Here is a 20,794-nt window from a genome sequence, read left to right on the forward strand (position 1 = left end):
CCATGGCTGCTTCCAAACCCATTTGTTTGTAAACTGCCATTTGGTCTATATAAATGCCGTGACTGACGTCCGCACATGTGTACTACGGGAACGCTGTAAATGCCCAATCAGACCAACATTGGAGACGGGCATAATTCTCCACGGTCACTTATGCTCTCGTTACCAACATGAACTCATTGGCGGGATCTCACTTGGAATGGTGACAGTGGGTGGCTAAGGCTGATTGTTGCGAAGATTCAGATGCCCCAATAGCTCAGCCATAACACCCGCACCACAACATTGGAGCATCGTCCTTTCCACGTACCTCGAGCGATCACTGAGCATGACCTGGGCATTACTAGACATTTCCTGAGCGTTCACTGAGTATCATCTGACTGCATATTAAACAAAGCCAGTTGTTACTGGGTAACCACCCTGTGCTGTGAAATAATCAGTAAGAAGGACCCTAAGCGCCGTTATAAAGCGGTGGCACCTCCATCGAGGATTTTAAGCCACGGCTTAAAATCCAATACATATAGCCACATATACATATCTTTGACCGTGAATATAACGTTCCGAAATTCCTACCTTCTTTACGGTTTCTATTCGGAATATGGTTATGGACAAGATTGCTTGATATGTTAATGCATGTAAGCTCTTGTTTATGGATGGTCGCAACCAGCTGACAAAATGACTTGAGCTTCAGGGGCCAGTGTGCTTGTAAATTAGCGGGAATATAGGGATTCCGTTTTCTTGACTTACGCAATTCACGGTCTTGCTGTGTTAGTCCTTTTTGGGTTCTAGGTCCAGGCCTAAGTCTTGATTTTCTGTGGTAGATCCCGTAGATCCTTCTCGCCATATCCATACTTAGCTGAAGTATTGCTAGGTAATATTTATCGCTAGAACTGTCACGCACTATTATTTCATATGGGCATATTAACAGTAAGATAATGTTCTCTCTATAGTGAAGTGATTGACTGAGTAATTGGTGAAATTGGCGAGACCATGAGCAATTATTGTCATTCAAACAGACCTAGCGAACTTCTTTGGTATCCGCCTTATCCATTGTAATCCACGCTGCAAACATGAGGATAATGTCAACATTGAACGCTGAATGGAAGCAATTTCCGCTGGGTAGACATTCCTTATGTCGGTATAATGAAATGGTTCTCTCAACCAGACAACCCACTGTCGATTGCACTCCAGTGCAGTCACATATTTCGAATGTGCAACCTTCAATTCCGCTTCCATCGGTAATACAGGATTTCATTGTCAAGAGCCCTCTGCTGGCGTCTTCCCACATGCACTGATAATGGCCTTCAATAAATCTACATGTTGTCACCAAATGTCCGCCTCGAAAATAGATTGAACTACCGTCCGCCCCATTTCTCAAATTGCGTTTTTGAATAACTGCTATAACATCATCTTCTTGGCCTGCGATATCTGGCTTAAGAAAAGGATAATCCTCATGCCGGTACACGTAGATATCACTCATACATAAGTCGGCTTCCGGGATAGAATCTTTGGCTATTCCAAGATTCAGGATACTTGGAAGCCAGAGTCCAAGAAATGGAATGGCATGAGCTTTGTCGCCTATCAATTGGACCTGTAGTATGAGCTTTGGTCGGAGGCGAAACTTTTGACTGGTCTTTGTTGATGAGCCAAGTAAAACATCGTATTGTTGCATCGTTCGGGGTGTGTGATTACTGTGGACCACGGTATTAGAACTTCTGTAAATTGACAAAGTATGAGAAGCTTGACCAGACCTTTCCTCGCCATCGCGGTTGCTGTTATACTGGAGGGACTCAGGATCGCTCATATCAGTGTTAATGCACGACTATAATTCAGGAGATTGACCTCACACTTTTCAAATGGCATTTTTGAGTGATGGGGGCGGAGTCATATATCCTGAAGTTTCTAGAACCACTGAACCACTGTTCATAAAGGAGTGAATTTGAAACAGGTCGCCCTGTTAGATTGAAGATTTCAGCTTCACCTAGAGCAACTTGTCCATAATGATCCATTTTTATCCACTTAAAATATCTGCATCCATGTTATTACTGGCCCTGTATCTGAAGTGAAGAATAATGCAGCCTACAATAAATTTGATGAATTCTCGAGCTCGGTATTCGGCAGAGTAAGAGTGAGTGTTTGCCTTATCTCGGTGCTCGGTGGAAGGAACAAACTATCAATGCGACCAGATAAATTCATATTATGCTCCCCACTGCTAAATCTCGCCCAGCTCGCTGCCTAACACGGAGGCTTTAGCTTTATATTATGGTTGTGATTTGTCACAGTCAGCATATCTTGCATCATGCATTTATTAGCCTCCTGTTGCGCGTATGTCAGCCTCATCCCGATCAGTTCGCTGATTTAACTTCGCACAACCCTCGCCGGTGGATGTTCGATAGGCCTTCTACTTTGGGCAATAATTAGTATGCAGTATCTACGCAGCCTTGTTGTCTGATTGCATCGACAGGATGAGGATTGAACAAATGGTTCGGAATTCGGGAATGCTTGGCAGACTCATGTTCGGTCTTCGGTGGCACTAGAGAAGACCCACCTATATCTAAACACTCGACGAGATAATAGGCGTTTTTTGTGAGGACTGCTAGTCTGTGGCAAAAGCAAAGTAACCCGTGATTTAAATGTCTACCTAATCTTAGGAATAGGTCGAGGCGCGTTGCAACCCCCGCCCCCCCTCCAACCACCCCCAACACGGCCAATGATAAGTGCAATACAAATAATGACTTATGAGTGGAACAGCGCAGATTACCGACACTCAGCATTTTATCATTTCTAGATGAATTGGGAGCAAATAGCCTCTTAGCTATAGCCGGGGCCTTTACCGTTACACTGCAGCCTGGCGAAACGGAAATGAATTGCATCACCCCCGTGGGATAGAACACATGACTTCGCCGGATGATTCGGATGTTGAGGAAATCCACACTTTGGGAATCCTCCACCAAGATCTGCGGCCTGTCAATATCCTTTGGAATGAGAAAATCAATCAGGTGTTGATTATCGAATTTCACCGTTCTACTTTATTGGATTGTCCGTTCATGTTAAAGCGATCACAGTCAGATAACTACATTTCAGATAGTACTTCTATAGTCCTTTTCTCCAACTTCACCCATGTATCTTTTTTTAAGAATGCATCACTTCCTTCAATCATCTCCTATGATTCCTCTTAGAGTACTGCATAGTTGAAGAAAATATTCAATGTTGATTGTGCCGCTAACATCCAACGTAATTCCAGTGCCTGATACAAAAGCACACGTCTGGATGTGAGCGCTTCTTTATTGCGCGACTCATGAGATGCCTTTGCTCCTAAGACCATCTCTTTACCCATAATGCAATTGAAGTGTAGGTGGGACGCATGTCCCTGTCTGTCCCTCGAGATATCCAGTGTGCTAGCTAGAAACACTTGGAGTGTCCCCAAACAATCCACCGAACTTCGATCAAAATCTCCACTGCTTCATCCAATTCTCCATTAGAGGAGCATCGATCGCCTTCAATTGTCTCAATGTCTTGCTTGCCTCCTGGGTTTTCAGCGTCTCGGTCCATGGACCAGGCTTCTCTGCCATTGCGATCGCTTTGAAGAAGTCGAGGATCTTTAGCGCAGGCTTGTCTTTCAGGTCATCCTCTGTGGCGTTGACGACAGAATCCAGAGTTTTGATCCACTGTTGTAGACTGACCGGCTCAGCATCGAAATGATTGGTAATGGCTGGAACGAGAGACTGCCAGTTGGCAGCTCTTGGATTTACGAGGTGGAAGGCCGCACAAGGCTCATCTTCTTGTGTGATACGCCGAGTGCGGACAATATCGGTGATGACCTTTGCAGTTATATCCTGGCGAACTTAGCCACTAGATAGGGAAGGATAGTTAAGATCGAGCTTACCACTGGAAGCCACTGCACTGACACAGATCCCAAAGAACTTGGGATCTGCCTGATCGTCTTGGATGTTGCAATCAACGATGGTACCCATTCCTGTTTATTCCACATCCCCTTCTCTGTAGTTGGGCCGCCAATCTGGCCCACGCGATGGATACTGGTTGGGACACCGCATCTCGCGGATGCGCCTGCGCAGATCCTTTCAGAGACATGTTTTGACTCACCGTATCCTTGGCGCAGGGCGACACTGGGATCATTAAAAATTATCTCTGGGATAGAGAGACCCTTTTCAGGATTGTAGCCTTCAATGGTAGAGATGGAAGAAATGAAATGAATATGGGCTGTCTTTTCACTCGCAATGCTGAAATCAACCAGTCGACGAACACCCTCAATGTGAGGTTTCTCAAATGACTCTACCTGATGATTGAAGTTCACTTTCCAAGCATTATGAATTATAGTATCAACTTCACGCAGAAGAACCTCGTACTTTGCTTCATCGAGGCCCAGTCTTTCTTCGCCAAGCTGTGCCTGAAGAAACTCCAGGCGACGTGGGAAGTGGTCGAATGTCGCGAGACCCTTTTCATGTAAGCTCTGCAGCTGTCTCGATGCGGCGTCTATCGATCGGTTGAGACAGTAAATTTTAGATACGCTGTGATCGCGTAGGAGCTCGTACAACAGATAGCTCCCCAGTGAGCCGGTTGAACCTGTCAAAATGACCGTGTGACTTTTTCCCAGATCGTCGGAGTATTTCGAGACAAGTTCAGCCAACCGGGCTTCCCTATCACTGTCACTTTCAGACATTGAAGTGGCAGGTGGCGAGTCCCGCCCTTTGAGAAGATTTAAAACATATCCAGAGAGATGAGAAATTGTCGAGTGGGAGTACAGCTGCTGACTGTTGAATGCTGCGGCCCCAATATCCGGTCGTGCAGATCGTAGGGCCCCCTGCAGAATCTGCCCCAGTCGCAGCGTTTGGAGGGAATCAAGACCCAAGCCAAAGATGTCCGCATTTTCATCAATTGAGGAGACAGTCAATATATCGACCAGAACCTTGGTGATATAGGCTTTAATGTGTGAAACTGAATCCTCCTTGCCAATTTGTGCAACGTCTCCCTGAGCGTGGCTTGCATATAGAGATTCGATCTCATCCGCATAGTCGATCAATACAGAACGCCGCTGAATACTGCCTTTGGGGGTAAGTTTGAACCGCTTGGAGGCAGAGGTTATGCCGATGCGATCCTTCATGAGACGAGCGTGGCCCGGGGCAGATTCATTCGCCGTCTTGATCACAGGCCAAATCTCCTCGACGAGGGAGTCCTGCTGGCCATTCCAAATATCCCATTGAGGCTCTATGAGAGCGCTAGACTGGAATCGACCCTGGCCCAATATAACAGCGCGTTCGACAAGTGGGTGTGACGAAATGATTTCCTCCATGGAAGTAGGGTTGAATTTCTCGCCGTTGCTGAGGACAATCACATCATCCAATCGGCCATGATACAGCCAAGCCCCGCTCTTCTCGGGATGCTGGGCAAATATATCCCCCGTAAAATATTCCTGCTTTTGTGGATAAGTGTGGAAGACAGGATGTGCATCTCTACTCCGTCCACGAGGTACGACAAGTTCGTAAAGGCTGTCACCGATATCACGCATTTCGAGTCCATGACTTGGGTTCCACTCCAGGTATCTCCAGTCGTTGTTGTCTTGATGCTTCAAAGTACCGAATAGGCCACATTCGCTTGATCCTAGAACAGATTGTAGGTGGGTTATCTCAGCGATGCGATCGCCGACTTGTGGGGCCAATGGCGCTCCTCCGAAGGCAACCATGCGGAATTTCTGTAAACATTGCATTCCAAGGTCGGAAGAGCTGAGTTCCTCCAGAATAGAAGGTGGAAGAATTGCTGTCTCGGGTTTCTTCTCCGCAATGACCTGAGACAGCAGGTCGGCTGTCAGAGGCTTATCGGGGCTCAGAACAAAGGGCGTTCTGAAGAATATCGGCGTCACCATGTTGAGAAGACCCATGAAGTGGAAGAAGGGGCTCATGGTAAAGAAAAGCTTTCCCTGTTCAGCGACGGCTACCAGACTGCTCTCCCTATTGGGTGGAAGGGGAAGACGCCCAGTCTGCATTTGATTAGCGAAAGGAAATCAGCGAATAGGACTTGGCTATTGGAAAATGCTATTCTCACATTTTTGAGCGCTTGAAAATACCCATTTGTCATCGGAACTGGCTTGGGCAGACCTAGGTTGTAACAGTCAAGATGTTAGAGACACGGGGTCATGCAGGAGCCCTTTAGCATTGGAAGGCCTACCAGTTGTCCCAGAGCTATGAATGTAAACCGCCACTCTATCTTCCGTGTCGCTGACTGGGTCATTCGTCGGAGTAGTGATAGTTGGTGGGCTAAACCTAAAAATCTCCCAAAGACCGGGCACCTCCCATACCCACAAGGAAGGCTCCGCCTCTCTCAATTCATTAACTTGACGGCGACGCTCAGGACTATACAGGATTTTGACGCAGTTCGTAGCCCCCAACACATGGAGTGATGCCTGTTCCGAATTCCTGGGAGAGAGCAGGAGCGCCTTTGAATTTAATTAGATATCAATCCCACGGGAATGTAGATTGCAAAGACCCACTGTGTGTCGCAGCCTCATACAGGCGAAGACAAATGCAGCATATCTGATATCATTGGCACCGAGATAAGCCAACGTCGACGGCTCATTGGAAGATGCGACGTTGCCCTCGATCCAGAGAACCATCTGTTGGATAGCATCCGCCAGGTCAACAAATTTTACATCTCTCCAACCGTCAGAGATGCTAGATGAGAATGGTTGAACGCAGTAGAGTCTTTCGGGTTCTTCTGCGATGATGGTGTCAAGGTTCCGCAGTACCGTGTGCTGAGAAAGCCCGATTGATCCCATTTTGATAAGTCTTTTCTGGAAGAATATTTTAACAATTGGGGGTTCTTGGAAGTAGAAAACTGGGTGTCTAGGATTTCTTTTCAATCCGTCAAGGCCCTTGAGCATGGCACGGGTGCGTGATATAACTGCATCTGCATCTTCCTGCAGTATGCAATAGTATAGTGGAGGTCGCAGCTAGTTCGGCCGCATATTTGAGGGGCGTGGATGATCGATGGGGCGGGCGTTCGACCACAACCTGCATGATGCATGTAGGATTAGAAAGCTTTCGAATAGAAAGCTTTCGAGAAAGGAACTTGGAAACAAATGATTATGAGATCTGAACATATCTGACCCGGAAGAGCTTGTGTCATGATATTACATTTAGGCCTGGTAAGTCCCCAGGGCTAGACATTTTACATGATGATTTTAGAAAGTATTGCCATTTCATCGTATAAAGAAAGATAAATGAATAGGGATCTCCCCAGCACCTAACACTAATCGCAGGTACACGTACACTGTACCAAAATTCGAATCAAGTAGCGGTGTGTTTGCAACTCATTCACTCGACGAAACTAGGTTCAGCCAGCCCTTGTTTTTTGCTTCTTATCCTACTCAGGAAACGATCTGATCATTCAGCTTGATCAACCAACTTGTGTGACGTGGGTCGACGTACGCAGAAAAAGCAAAATAAATGACACATCAAAAACCAACTCTGGCCTAGGCGACCCACCACCCTCTGGAAACATCAGTCGGGAATAGATAGGGAAATTGCCCGAAGGGCGTGGTTCATTTGATGTGGCTGTAATAGCCAGTAGGTGCACACAAACTAGGGTCATGTATCCGATTCTAAATAGAAACAAGATCGCATCTCAAGATTCGCTAGCTGCATATATCCTATGTACGAGCAACAGCTTCTATTAGTTTCCAGCACTCTACCTTTGTTAGGAAACAAAGGCACTAGATGTTTCTCAGACCAAGAATAAAGATCTTGCCTGAGAATCTTGTCAACTAGTCTATTCTAGTGCTGGCATTCCATATCTTCAAGCAACAGAAATAAGATCTTGCGGAGACACCGTGCGACATTCCTCTTATCTTCTTGGGCCAACCTCTCGCCGTCATAGAAATTGAGACAATCAAATTCTGAAGTTAAAACAATAGAGTGAAATTGGGCTTCTACATTCGTTGTTGAGGTGAATAAATTGCGCTCACCAGGAGAAAGATGAGGATAGTTTCCCAGAATTTCAACTTCGAGTATATTTATGCTTGAAGAACATCATGCACACATAAACACACACATATATAATGATTGCGTGGTCATTCATACGGGGTTTTATTCCCCACCATACAAGTCCGCAATCCCTTGATAATCTGACCTATGACATTATGGCACATAAGCTGTGAGGTGACGTATCTAGGGAGGGGTTGGGTGTTTTATATTATGTGGCTGGCTGATTTTTGACTGTAATTGTTGGGTCGCACTCGCGCAGGCTACGAGACGGCAAATTACTCAAATAGTGAACGGCAGCGTTGCAGCTGAACTAGTTCACCGCACATTAGAGCTGAGAGCTGCTGATCCGTGATATGGAGGTGCGGTTAACCACAATTTTCTATTTGCCAAACATGATTGGTTTCGGGAAAACAGTCTAGACTCCTAGAGCTTAGAGTATCCGTGAGAACTAATATGGGCGTTACCCTCGAGAAAATACCAGCGAGAAAGCTTCCAACAGTGGATCTATTTGGACGGGTGTTCGGTGCAACGAACCTCAAACTTTGGACCCAATAGTGCTTGCGCCAATGAAAAAAAAAAAAAAAAAAAAAAAATGACGAGAGTTGAGGGCATCTGGACACGGAAAAGAACATCCTTGGCTATGGCCGGGACGGTGGAAAGCCTGTCGTAGTTGTCCCACCCATATATATTGTTGGTGCGTTTTCTTTTGGCATCGCTATGCACAGCGTTTCATCTCGGTAAGCTCGTGATATTATCGTGCTAAGCAAACCTGCGAAAAAGTCTACGGCAGTTTTATCCTTACAATCAAGCTGTTGGACCTCTGGACACTCGGGGTATCAGAGATCGATGTCTTGCTCTTGACGACATAGTCTGCTTCCATTTATGATCTGTGACTTTAAGCTCAGAATTAAGCCTCAACTACTCTTCAAAAGAACACAGAATTTCGAAGGATATGCACGGTGCATTGAGATCTTGCAACCGCAATCGCACTTTGATTAGCTCAACCAGCTATTATACCTTCATGTAGTGGGTTTTGCGTTCGGTGTGGCAAAAAATATCGAATGAGCTATCTGAGAGTCGAGCTGGCTTCGGTAGTAGGTGTATGCGGCGGCGCCCCTACAGTAAAATTGTTCCGTGTCTATGCGGCAGTTGGTAGCCTTGAGCTCGTAGATCTCTGCTGTGAATGGACCATCCACCATATTCTGGGTGAAATCATGTACCTTCAGCACAGGGCAGGGCAGATGGTTTCGACGTGGTACTGCACTATAAAGTGACCGGTTAAGTAGCATTCTGGCCGTTTTGAGTCTCGCAGCGTTATTTAACCAGTTTGTTTCGTCGTCCACAATCCAACGCATCCGGAAACGCGGAAACCCCCTCACTGTCGGACGTAGCAGCTGGTCACTTCCACACTGTTAGATTACAACTCCGGAGGGTTCCTGCCCACGTCACTTGTAAACCAATTTTTACATATCGCATGGCAGTACGTGTTAATGACTTTGGCAATAATCAACAACAACACAACTCGGTGGACTGGGCTCGTCGATAGCGGGATCCACATTGGTTGACCGAGGCATCGGCCGTTCTGGATCTTATAATGACACTCATTCCTTGTCTAACATTGACTCAGTCTCCACGCAGTTACATCAAACGAAGAGCAACAATAATAGTATGTCGAGTTGCAGTATAACATCATGGAGACCTGGGAAGTAAAGGACTATCTGTACTATCCTGTAACGCCGGAGAAGATCGTGCATGGCGGGACTGAGAATCCGATGACGGCTCCCTTTAATATTCAGAGCTTGCTTGGGTTTGTGTTCCGGAGTTTAGGCATGATCAGTAGATGGAAACCTATCCACATGAATTCTTCAAGTATACATATTCAACAAGTAACTAGGTGAAACTCCACCCGAAAGACCATTCTATAAAGAATGCTAGAACAAATCTAGCATAACATCTGCACCAGAATAAAATAGAATAAACACAATGCCTATCTAGAAAATCTCCGTAACATATCGCTCCTCAGACAACGTCCCCAGCATATTCTCGAACACGGCCTTGACTCCTTTGGCGAGATCCCCCGAACCGCAGACATAGATTGTCGCGTTCCGAGCCCACAGATCCTGGATGGCCTCGGTTTCTGCCGCCAGCCGGTGTTGCACATACCGGCATCCCTTGGCCAGGTAGTGGTCCGGGGCTTTGCTGTACGCCCTCCGAACCTTAACCACGCCCGCAGATTCAAATTCGGATAATTCCTCGTCGTAAAGATCATCCAGGTGGGGACCGCGACAGCCGAAGAACAACAGCGCCTTTGCGAGTGGTTTGCCCTGTTGCAACCAGAACATGCGTTCTTGGATAAAGCTGCGGAAGGGGGCAAGGCCGCTGCCAGCGCAGGCCATGATGATCGGTGTGCTGTACTGGTCCGTCGGGAGATGGAAAGCTTCTTTGGCTGGTCGCGGAGATATGTAGAGAATAGACCCTAATGTGAGCGAAGCGAGATAGTTTGATCCGACGCCCAGATACCGGCCATTGCCGTTCCATGCTGGCTCGTTGACCACGGAGAAGGTGAACGAACCGTGCGAGGGTTTGAAGGAGGGGGCTGTGGAAAGGGAATACGTGCGAACGCGCAAAGCGGGGAGCATGGAGATAAATGCGGCAATAGGGAGTGGGACGGTAGGGAATTGTTCGAGGAGGTCCAATACTGAGACGCGCTTATCTCGGATGAGTGAATCGTAGGAATCGTAGAAACGGAGCAAGTCTCGTTTGTCTCCATCTGACGGTGCGGATAAGGCGAGCGCTTTGAGATTCTAAATTTTCTTCAGTTAGCCGTGCGTGTTAAGTTACAGTTGCAAAAGGATCTCATGGACGTACATTTCGCGTTGCCGGTTGGGACAGCTCTAGATACGAGCTGAACAGCTCGGCCGCCGATACAGGGGTGGCGTGGGGCAGACCGAGCGTGTTGAACGACTTGATCGTGATGCCGTGATCCGGTGCGAGATGGAATCGAGCCAGGACTCTTGAGACCGCGCTGGGCGGATTGACCGGGAGGACATTGAGATGATCGCCTGGGCGCAGGGTCGCTTCGCCTAGGATGTGGAATTCTATATGTCGCTTCTCCGGGGTCCCGGTGCTGCTTAGTTTCCGGATAGCGGTCACCTTGGCCTCGACGAGCCCCTGGTGCATTTCCACCCTGGTTGGCTTGCAGAGGCTGATTTGGAGTTGGTGCAGGTCGAGTGGTTCGATGTCGCTGCTGCTGGATAGAAGAAATGTCTCTCGGAGAGCGGGCAGCAGACTGGTTTCTTCCCACGCTTCGAGATCCGAGAAGAGATCGCCGACGGCGGCGTTGGCGGCGCCTCGCGTAGCGAGACGCGTGGCTCCCGCGTTGTGCATCAGGTTGTCGATCAAGATCGGGATGCGATAGAATGTTTTGGTCCAGTCTTGGTGGCCGCAGCCGAAGACTGCATAGAAGACGCCTTGGAGAGACGGGACATTGCCGCTTTCAAGCCAGGCGACAAACTTCTTCGCATCGTCTGTGGGCTGCCCATCGTAGGTGGTGGTTATTATGATCACTGGCTGATCTCTCGGTAGGTTGTTGACGGCACTGTCGAGCGGGGCGAGCTTCTGGTCGGTAAAGCTGCGGGCCATCATGGTCGATGCTAGCCGGTGGGTGAGAGCTTTGCACGTCCCGCTGTTAGAGCCGTAGAAGAAGGAAACCGGCTGCCCTCCCGCCGCTTCCTGGCCGTTCCCATTCCCGGTGAGATGAGTTGACGACGCCAGGCTCGCAGCAGCGCCCGCCGACATACGGCGCTGGGATAGCCCCGTGGCACTCTGACCGCGACGCAACATGGCTCGGACCCGGAAACCATCGGGCTTGATAGTGAGAGTCTCTTTGATTCGCAGTTCGTAGGACGGGTCATCTGCTACCAAGTCAAACGTTTGAAGGACCATGGCAACCACCAGTTGGGCTTCCTGCCAGGCAAAGACCCTGCCAATGCAGCCACGTTCACCGTTGCCAAAGGGCTTCCACGAGTTTGGTGGGAGCTTGGAGAAGTTCTCTTCTAGCATTCGTTCCGGGCGGAATTCGCCCGCGTCAGGCCTAAAGACGGTCTGGTCTCGCAGACAGACAGGCAACAGCAGGTTGACGGACTGGCCCGGATTGATCCTCCATTTCCCGCCCAGCACCTCCGGCTTCTTCGGGGTTACGGTAAATCCCGGTGCGGTGGGCATCAGGCGCAGACTCTCCTTCATGATGGCGTCGATGTAGGGAAGCTTTGCGAGATGCTGCACCGTGATCGGGTCGACACCGGCGATCTCATCGACTTCGTTCTGGGCCGCCTCCAAGACGAGCGGGTGTTGCAGCAGATAATAGAATGTGAATGAGAGCAGGCCGGAGGTGGTCTCATGGCCCGCGATCAGAAAGGTGATGATGTTGCTGATAATCAAGTCGTCGCTCATACCTTCGCCGGTGACTGGGTCCCGCCCGTTCAGCAGTGTGTTCAGGAGGTCATCAACCGACTCCGGTTTGTCTCTACGCTCTTTGATGATATCGCCAGCCATGCTCCTCATCGCCTCAATGTTCTTGGACATGTGCCGCTGCGCCTTGACACGCATAGAGTTTGCAATTCCGGGAAGCGTGGACTGGAGGTCGGCTTCCTTCAGCACGTATAGCATAGATTTCACGAACGGGTGCATAGACTCGCTGTTGTAAAAGCTGTTCAACCGGAAGCCCATCGTGCAGAGGGCAATGGTCTCTAATGTGAGGCGTGTAAAGTCATCGCTGATATTGATACTGGTCGAACTCCCCTGGCGGGCCCTGCACCAACAACAACCAAACCACCCTAATCAGCCTTTTGGTTCTTGTCACTTTGTTTTTGAAACCGATATTCAAGGATCCATACCACTTGAAACACAATTGTTGTGCGACATCGCTCATATCATCGAACATGTCCCGGATCCGTAGCGGGCCAAAGGCAGGCATCAGAATCCGATGGGCGATGCCCCAGCCGCGCTCTCCGTGGTAGGCTGTGAAGAGGCCATCGTTGGCCAGCATTCGTAACTTTTGGATCCCAGCGATGACGGCCTTGTGGAAGCGGGTTTCGTCACAGAGCTCATCGACCAGCGCCTGGCTGGTTGCAAAGATCTGCTTCTTGCCGTTGATGGTGATTTGGAAGAGGGGTCCTAGAGTGACTGATTAGTGATGGTGATTTCGCTTTCGCATCGGAAGGCAGTGAATTGTACCGAACTCGTCGGCCATTTCGACAATAGATTGTAGGCCATGCTCGAGGTCGATGTCGAACAAATTTCCTACTACCGGCAGGGCTGAATAAACGGTCAGTTTGTAAAGGAAAAAAGAACGGAAAGCAACAACAGTAGTTTCGGGTGAGAGTGCTAGTTATAGGCTTACTTACGTTTAGGTCCGGGAATGCACTCCATATCTTTCATCGTTTTCGACTGGGTCGTAGTTATGCTTCGAAGAGATAATATCAACGCGGTGAATAAATGGACAAAGTAGAGGGAGGTTCGATTGAGCGTTTTGGAATAATATCATCGCTATTTATACACCGTAGCGCGTTTCACCAACATAGCATAGCCTCATAAGTTGAACTATCTAATGATGCCATGAGTTATCAGACTCCGAAGCGGGGCGTTATTATTGCGTGGCCGGGAGATCTCTCTGGGCTCGGGGTTCGGTGTTCGGTGTGCCCAGCATGAAACTAGTATATCCAGACACTCACTCGGCGGCGTCTCACCGAGATTAGTTATCTATAACTACATAGCGAGGCGCAGTTATTCCCCACATCTCTGCATGGAATCATAACCCTAATTTCCACCTCTGAGCCGACACCGATCCAGAAGGAGTCTTGACCTTTGACTGGATGGAGAAAGTAGTGTCTAGCCTTGGTCCGCTCAATATCTCATATGAGGTAATTTTGTTCAGAACAGTTGGGAATAGATTAAAGATATAACAAAGATTGAATTAATCTCTTATGGAGGGAATGTCCAAAAGGCTTTCCGATCACATCACTTGGTAACTAATTCATTGCCATCACTAACTCATCAGGTGGCTTCTCCCTCGATCGTATCTACAGTTCCTGAGTCGTTGCATTCTGTCTCTCTCTGCAGCTGCTGAGTCAATCGTATTCCCCTCCAGTAATGCCCCTCTCGCCTCAACTCCACCCGAATCCAGAATAACGTCACCACAACCCAGATCCCCGCCCAAATAGCAGGCACCAACCAGCCAAGCTGCAACAAGTGACCCCCGAACCTAAGTCTCTCATCATCTATTACATTTTGGAGGTCAGACACACATACCGTGTAAGCCAGCTCATGGTCCGCAATCACAATTCCCGCTAACGTTCCCCCCGCCACCATCACTTGAGGAACCGCCCATAGCATCGTTACTCGATGCAGCAAACCACGAAAGGGTGGACTGGCCTTGTACCGCTGATCTAGGCGGCCTCGGAACCTGGTCCCTCCTTTGCCGTCTACCGCGATGATGTCTTCCAGAAGAGGATAGATGGCGGGACGCATTGGCTCGCCTTTCTGGATAGAGGAGATGCGGAATGGGGCGGGTTTCTCAAAGACGTACAGGGCCTCGAAAACTAGCATCTCGAGGGCGAAGATGAAAAAGACCGAAGGCACGGGCATGGCGAGCATGCGCATCCAGGGTGGGTCGGGAATGGTTCCGATAACGAGTTCGGCGATGATGATGACCCAGGAGACGAGGACGTTCCAGTGGGTGAAATCAAACTGCATGGATCTAGTTAGAGGATATTGTTGCCGGAGCGGTATGAAGGAGAGCGGAATATTAAGGAAGGGTTGTCACATAGTAGCGGCCTGCGTTCGGAACGCGACAGCTGGATTTCTTCCGCCACAGATGCCACGATCTCTGTAAGGACTCGGTCACAAATGTTCCGAATAAAGTCACAGTCAAGACACTGAAGACTGTGGAAGGCAACTGCCAGTTAGATCTCAACAGAGCAAAAACTAGAGTTAAGCGTACTAGTCGTAGACGACCACGTCGTTGTTCTGGTCAGGAGGTAATAGAGCCCAACGGGGAGTACAACCGAGTCCAAAAGCACCATCAGCCAAAAGATCAGGATGCGCAGTTTCCGTTTCGCCAGGCTGTAGTTCAACGGTAGAGGCTCCAAGAATTGCTGGGAATCGGACATCTTGTTGCGCAGGTGAACACACAGCAGAAGAGAAAAGCCACAACAACAACAGAAAGAGATTGAGTATTACTATACTTCGGCTGTTCTACGGATGGCGCACTTATTATTCCTACTGTACTTCAGCCGTAGGAGAAGTAAGCTTCAGATTAGGTTTCACTCTGAGACATAATGCCGTGGTGGAGAAGCACGCCTCTTTTTTAGCCTCACCGAACACCGAGAAACGTCAGCCTGCAATTCCCGAAGACCGAAAGGCTATTCCATTTGAACACGGTGGAAGAGGAAGTCATTCTAGAAGGTCCCGTCAATAGGGGCAGCTGTCCAAGTATTAAATGCCATTGGTGAGCCGAGAAGGGCCAGAAAAAGGAACAACTCGCAACTGTCACTATTTATATTTACAAGGTCGTCTCCCGCAGATACACTGAGAACTCTCCAACAACACGCAACCATGGAAGAGAGCACTATTTCAAAAAGGCACCCCAATTCCACCAATACCGAGTTGCCCTGTGTGTCTAAACCTGGCCTGGAAGAAAAAGGAAAAGAAGAAGAATACAATGACGTCGACCGAACAATTCATAGACTGGCAAGCCGTGTCTCACGACACACCGTGGCCTCGGACGTGACCAGGCCCTACAACGCTATTTTTCATCCCCTCCCCGGCTCGGATCTCGACCCACAGTCCTCAAGTTTCGACACTCGGGCTTGGGTGGAAGCGCTCGTCCGATACGAGAGCGAGGATCTCGAGTCAGGACGACGCCGTAAGTCCGGTGTCTCCTTCCGCAATCTGGATGTATACGGCTTCGGCATGTCCACCGACTATCAGAAGACCGTGGGAAACAGCATCCTGTCACTAATGACGCAACGGCGCAAACGACGGATCGATATCCTCCACGGCCTCGAGGGGCTGGTCAACGCCGGCGAGATGCTTTTAGTGCTTGGGCCGCCGGGTTCGGGGTGTTCGACCCTGTTAAAGACAATCGCTGGGCAAATGGAAGGGTTGTTTTTGGGCGACGAGGCCATGATGAACTATCGAGGTGTGTATGGCAGGGTCCTGGACCATTCGCACTAGAAACCTTGAAATCACTTTCTTACTTCTGTATCTACTTCTAGGCGTCTCCAGCAAAGAGATGCACACATACTTCCGAGGAGAGGCCATTTTTGCAGGCGAGAACGACGTTCATTTTCCGATGCTGTCGGTGAGGGACACGCTGGCTTTCGCAGCCCATGCCAGAGCACCACGAGAGTTGCCGGCCGGGCTGAAGGCTGAGGAATTCTCCATGCTCGTGCGGGACGTCATCATGGCCATGTTCGGTATCTCGCATACGGCGAACACAGTGGTCGGGAATGACTTCGTCAGAGGGATCAGTGGAGGAGAACGGAAACGAGTGAGCATTGCCGAAGCATCGCTGAGCGACGCCGCGTTGCAATGCTGGGACAACAGTACGCGCGGGCTGGACAGCGCCAATGCAGTGGAATTCTGCAGAACGCTTCGCACGGCCACCGAGCTTTTACAATCCACCGTCCTGGTGTCCCTGTATCAAGCGCCCCAGGAGGCATATCATGTACGTCCAGGCGACACCCCCGCCCCCAACTTTCTACTCTTGCTATCGGTGAAAAGCATGCTGGCTCACCATGCGGAAGCTTTTCGACAAGGTCACAGTCCTGTATGAAGGACGGCAGATTTTCTTCGGGCAGACATCTGAAGCACGCACATATTTTGAAGAGTTGGGTTTTGAGTGTAAGACTCCACAAGGTCATGACCCGTATTCTCCTTGTTCCTAACGTGAACATCCCCAGGCCCCGAGCGACAGACAACGCCGGACTTCCTCACCTCAATGACCAGCCAGAAGGAACGTCTCGTGCGGCCAGGGTTTGAAGATACAGCCCCACGCACAGCAACAGAATTCGAGGAAAGATGGAAGAAAAGCCACCAGCACCAACAGCTGATGCTTCGAATTGAGGCGTACGAAAGTAAATTCAGACTGGGAAGCAAATGTCTAGACGAGTTCGTGGCCTCACGCAGGGCCCAACAGGCAAGCGGCCAAAGAATGAAGTCGCCGTATACGCTGTCATACATGCAACAGACGCGTTTGTGTCTTTGGCGGGGTTGGAAACGCCTGCTTGCTGATCCCTCCTTGGCGTATATCCAGCTTGGAGGCAATACCATCATGGCCCTGGTCTTGGGCAGCATCTTCTTCAATCTACACAACGACACGAACAGCTTCTATGGCCGAGGAGGGTTGATCTTCTTCGCACTACTGCTGAGCGCTTTTGCCAGTGTTCTTGAGGTAACGACAACCAATTAACTGCTGTCTCGTACAACGCTAACCATCATCAGATCTTGACGCTCTACGAGCAACGGCTGATTGTAGAGAAACATCATCAGTTTGCTCTCTACCATCCATCTGCCGAGGCTGTCGCCAGTATGCTAACTGACATCCCATATAAATTGCTCAACACGCTGTGCTTCAACCTCACGTTATATCTCATGGCGAACCTACGGCGTGAAGCCGGGCCCCTTTTCTTTTTCATTTTTGTTGCGTTCCTCAGCACAATAGTGACATCCAGCCTGTTCCGGACAATTGCATCCGTATCGCGTACCATGTCGCAGGCGATGGTGCCAGCCGCTTTACTGGTCCTAGGCTTGATCATGTACACCGGCTTCACGATGCCAACCATGTACATGCCTGGATGGTCACGGTGGATGGCCTATGTCAATCCGCTCAGTTATGCCTTCGAGTCTCTGATGATCAATGAGTTCCATGATCGCGCATTCTCATGCTCGGTCGTCGTTCCCTCGGGGCAGGACTACAGCGCCATCAGCATCAATAACCGGGCCTGTGCGGAGGTCGGAAACACACTTGGCTCGACGACAATCCAGGGAGACATATACATCAACGACAAATTCCAATATTACCATTCCAACAAATGGCGGTAAGCGTCTTCAATCATCTTTGTGAGCGCCGTTTGGGCTAGATAGGGAAAAGCCACTGACGTTCCACCAGCAACGTGGGAATCCTCGTCGCCTTTTGGGTTATCTTCACGGTCGCCTACCTGGCGGCAACCGAGCTGCTCAGTATGGCTAAGAGCAAAGGTGAAGTTCTCATCTTCCGCCGAAGCCATTTCGTCAACAAGAAATCCACACGCCGAATGGCCGAGGCCGACGACGAAGAGGCCCTCGGCGCCGAAATGGCCACGATGGAGCAGCCAGCCGCGAGAGACGAGACGCAAGTTCCCTCCCATGATGGCCAGATCTTCCAATGGCAAGACGTATGTTACGATATCAAGAATAAGGGAGAGGTCCGGCGTATCTTGGACCACGTCGACGGGTGGGTTCAACCTGGAACTTTGACCTCCTTGATGGTACGTGTATAAATGTCACTGTTCCAGCGCTGTGATAAGCCTAACACGAGATGAATCCCAGGGTGTTTCCGGTGCCGGCAAAACAACTCTTCTCAACGTTCTCGCCAACCGCGTCACGACCGGCGTCGTCACCGGCACCATGCTTGTCGACGGCAGGCCCAGCGGTGCCTCCTTCCAGCGAAAAACAGGCTACGTGCAGCAGCAAGATGTTCATCTCTCGACCTGCAGTGTACGCGAGTCACTTGAGTTCAGTGCACTTCTCCGCCAGTCGGCGAGCGTCTCGCGAGAGGAGAAACTCGCCTACGTGGACGAAGTGATCAAGCTGCTCGAGATGGAAGAGTACGCGGATGCCATCGTTGGCGTCCCTGGTGAAGGATTGAACATCGAGCAGCGCAGACGTCTCACCATTGGCATCGAGCTGGCCGCGAAGCCCGAGTTGCTCCTGTTTCTGGACGAACCGACCTCCGGACTGGACTCGCAGACCTCGTGGGCGATTTGCCAACTGCTGAAACGACTTGCATGCAGTGGCCAGGCAATTCTATGCACAATCCACCAGCCATCTGCCATTCTGTTCCAGGAATTCGACAACTTGCTGCTTCTCACGAAAGGTGGGAAAACCGTATACTTTGGAGGTTTGTCGGCTGCTCTCTCTCTCTTTTTTCTTCTTCTCCCCCCTTCCCCCCACGTGGGGTAGCAACGTACATATACTGATGATAAGGTTCTTTTACCTTTCTAGAAATCGGCGAGAGCTCGGCAGCTCTCATCCGATATCTAGAGTGTAATGGAGCAAGCCCGTGCCCTCCTGACGCTAACCCGGCCGAGTGGATGTTAACCGTGATCGGCGCCGCACCTGGGTCGCAAACCACAGTCGATTGGCCGAAAGTCTGGCGAGACTCGCTTGAATATCAGTCCGTCAAGGTGAAACTACACGAAATTCGAACCTCGAGGGCTACCATAGGTGGCAACCTACAAATGCACCCATCCAGTTACTCAAACAACGGGTCGTATGCCGCATCATTTCTGGCGCAGTGGTGGTTCGTTCAGAAACGTGTTGCGGCGCAATATTGGCGAACGCCGTCGTATATTTATTCCAAAATCGCCCTTACAGTGGCCTCCGTGAGTATCCATCTGACGGCAACTGACCAGTCTTGGAAGACATCTGAACGTCTTATATCTAACTGACATTGATTTGCCGCAGGCTCTATTCATCGGTTTCAGCTTTTACAATGCGCGTAATACTATTCAGGGACTACAAAACCAGATGTACGCCGTGATGATGCTATTAAGTATGTTCGGACAGCTCAGCGAGCAGATTATGCCCCAGTTCATCAACCAGCGGGAAATTTACGAAGCGCGCGAGAGGCCATCCAAGATATATGATTGGAAAGGTACGGTGTCCCTGCAGTAATAATCAATGCTGGCAACATACTCATACACACATACACTGGACTAACACAATCAATCGACAAGTCTTGATGATGAGTAACCTCGTGATTGAGATCTTCTGGAACACCTTGATGGCCGTGATGGCCTACTTTTGCTGGTACTATCCCATCGGACTATACCAGAACGCCGTTTCCACGCACGAAGTCATCTCCCGCGGCGGTCTGGTGTTCTTGTTTATCTGGGCATTTATGATGTTCACCAGTACCTTCACGCACATCCTCATTGCTGGGATTGACAGTGCCGATTCGGCTGGGAGTGTTGGGAACGTCTGCTATATGCTGTGTATCTCCTTCTGCGGGTACGTACCATGTTCATGTCTTCCCTGTTTTCCCCTTTGGGCTTATACGTCTGTTCCGTCTGAACAAAACTCTAACTCATTATTCTCGTACCGAAAATAGCATCCTCGTCAAAAAGGCTTCCCTGTCCGGATTCTGGACATTCATGTACTACGTATCCCCGTTCACGTGGCTCGCATCCGGTCTTCTTTCGACTGGTGTAGCTAACACAAGGATCGTGTGTGCATCCAATGAGTATGTCAAATTCCTTCCGCCGGCGGGACAGTCGTGCGGCTCATATATGGCCTCCTATATCTCCTCGTCCGGTGGGTATTTGATTGATCCATACAACACCGAGCACTGTGAATTTTGCCAACTGAGCAATACGAATGAGTATCTCGGCACGGTCAACATCCGATACGAGGATCGCTGGAGGAATTTGGGCATTGTCCTGGTGTATGTTGTGGTTAATGCCGTGGGTGCTTTGGGTGTGTATTGGTTAGTTCGGGTGCCAAAGAGAAAAGGGGGTTTGGGGAAGCGGAAGGAAGAATGA

General features: G+C 49.6%; 4 protein-coding genes across 4 annotated transcripts; 1 reads left to right on the forward strand and 3 right to left on the reverse strand.

Annotated features, from left to right (window-relative positions):
• Window positions 1–3,440: 3,440 nt before the first annotated feature.
• On the reverse strand, window positions 3,441–6,784 carry N7446_000029 (uncharacterized protein; the record flags this gene model as incomplete). Its single annotated transcript, XM_058508796.1, has 5 exons — window positions 3,441–3,830; window positions 3,881–5,989; window positions 6,055–6,107; window positions 6,178–6,445; window positions 6,500–6,784. 5 exons carry the CDS (start codon window positions 6,782–6,784, stop codon window positions 3,441–3,443), a joined length of 3,105 nt encoding a protein of 1,034 aa, XP_058377775.1.
• A 3,198-nt stretch (window positions 6,785–9,982) lies between these two features.
• On the reverse strand, window positions 9,983–13,430 carry N7446_000030 (bifunctional cytochrome P450/NADPH--P450 reductase; the record flags this gene model as incomplete). The annotated part of the gene is made up of 5 exons (XM_058508797.1): window positions 9,983–10,795; window positions 10,860–12,801; window positions 12,887–13,166; window positions 13,227–13,307; window positions 13,397–13,430. 5 exons carry the CDS (start codon window positions 13,428–13,430, stop codon window positions 9,983–9,985), a joined length of 3,150 nt encoding a protein of 1,049 aa, XP_058377776.1.
• Window positions 13,431–14,297: 867 nt separating this feature from the next.
• N7446_000031 (uncharacterized protein) lies at window positions 14,298–15,073 on the reverse strand (the record flags this gene model as incomplete). The annotated part of the gene is made up of 3 exons (XM_058508798.1): window positions 14,298–14,738; window positions 14,815–14,933; window positions 14,992–15,073. Coding segments are annotated over 3 exons (642 nt in total), but the record flags the coding sequence as incomplete, so codon positions are not given.
• Window positions 15,074–15,605: 532 nt separating this feature from the next.
• Window positions 15,606–20,794, forward strand: N7446_000032 (uncharacterized protein; the record flags this gene model as incomplete). The annotated part of the gene is made up of 11 exons (XM_058508799.1): window positions 15,606–16,191; window positions 16,268–16,719; window positions 16,799–16,895; window positions 16,955–17,445; window positions 17,496–18,091; window positions 18,163–18,520; window positions 18,582–19,152; window positions 19,257–19,636; window positions 19,719–19,908; window positions 19,991–20,264; window positions 20,365–20,794. The coding sequence occupies 11 exons, from the start codon at window positions 15,606–15,608 to the stop codon at window positions 20,792–20,794; spliced, it is 4,425 nt and encodes a 1,474-aa protein (XP_058377778.1).

This window comes from Penicillium canescens (genome assembly GCF_028828765.1).
Source record: "Penicillium canescens strain IBT 15451 chromosome Unknown utg000001l_segment0_segment0, whole genome shotgun sequence".
Lineage (NCBI taxonomy): Eukaryota > Fungi > Ascomycota > Eurotiomycetes > Eurotiales > Aspergillaceae > Penicillium > Penicillium canescens.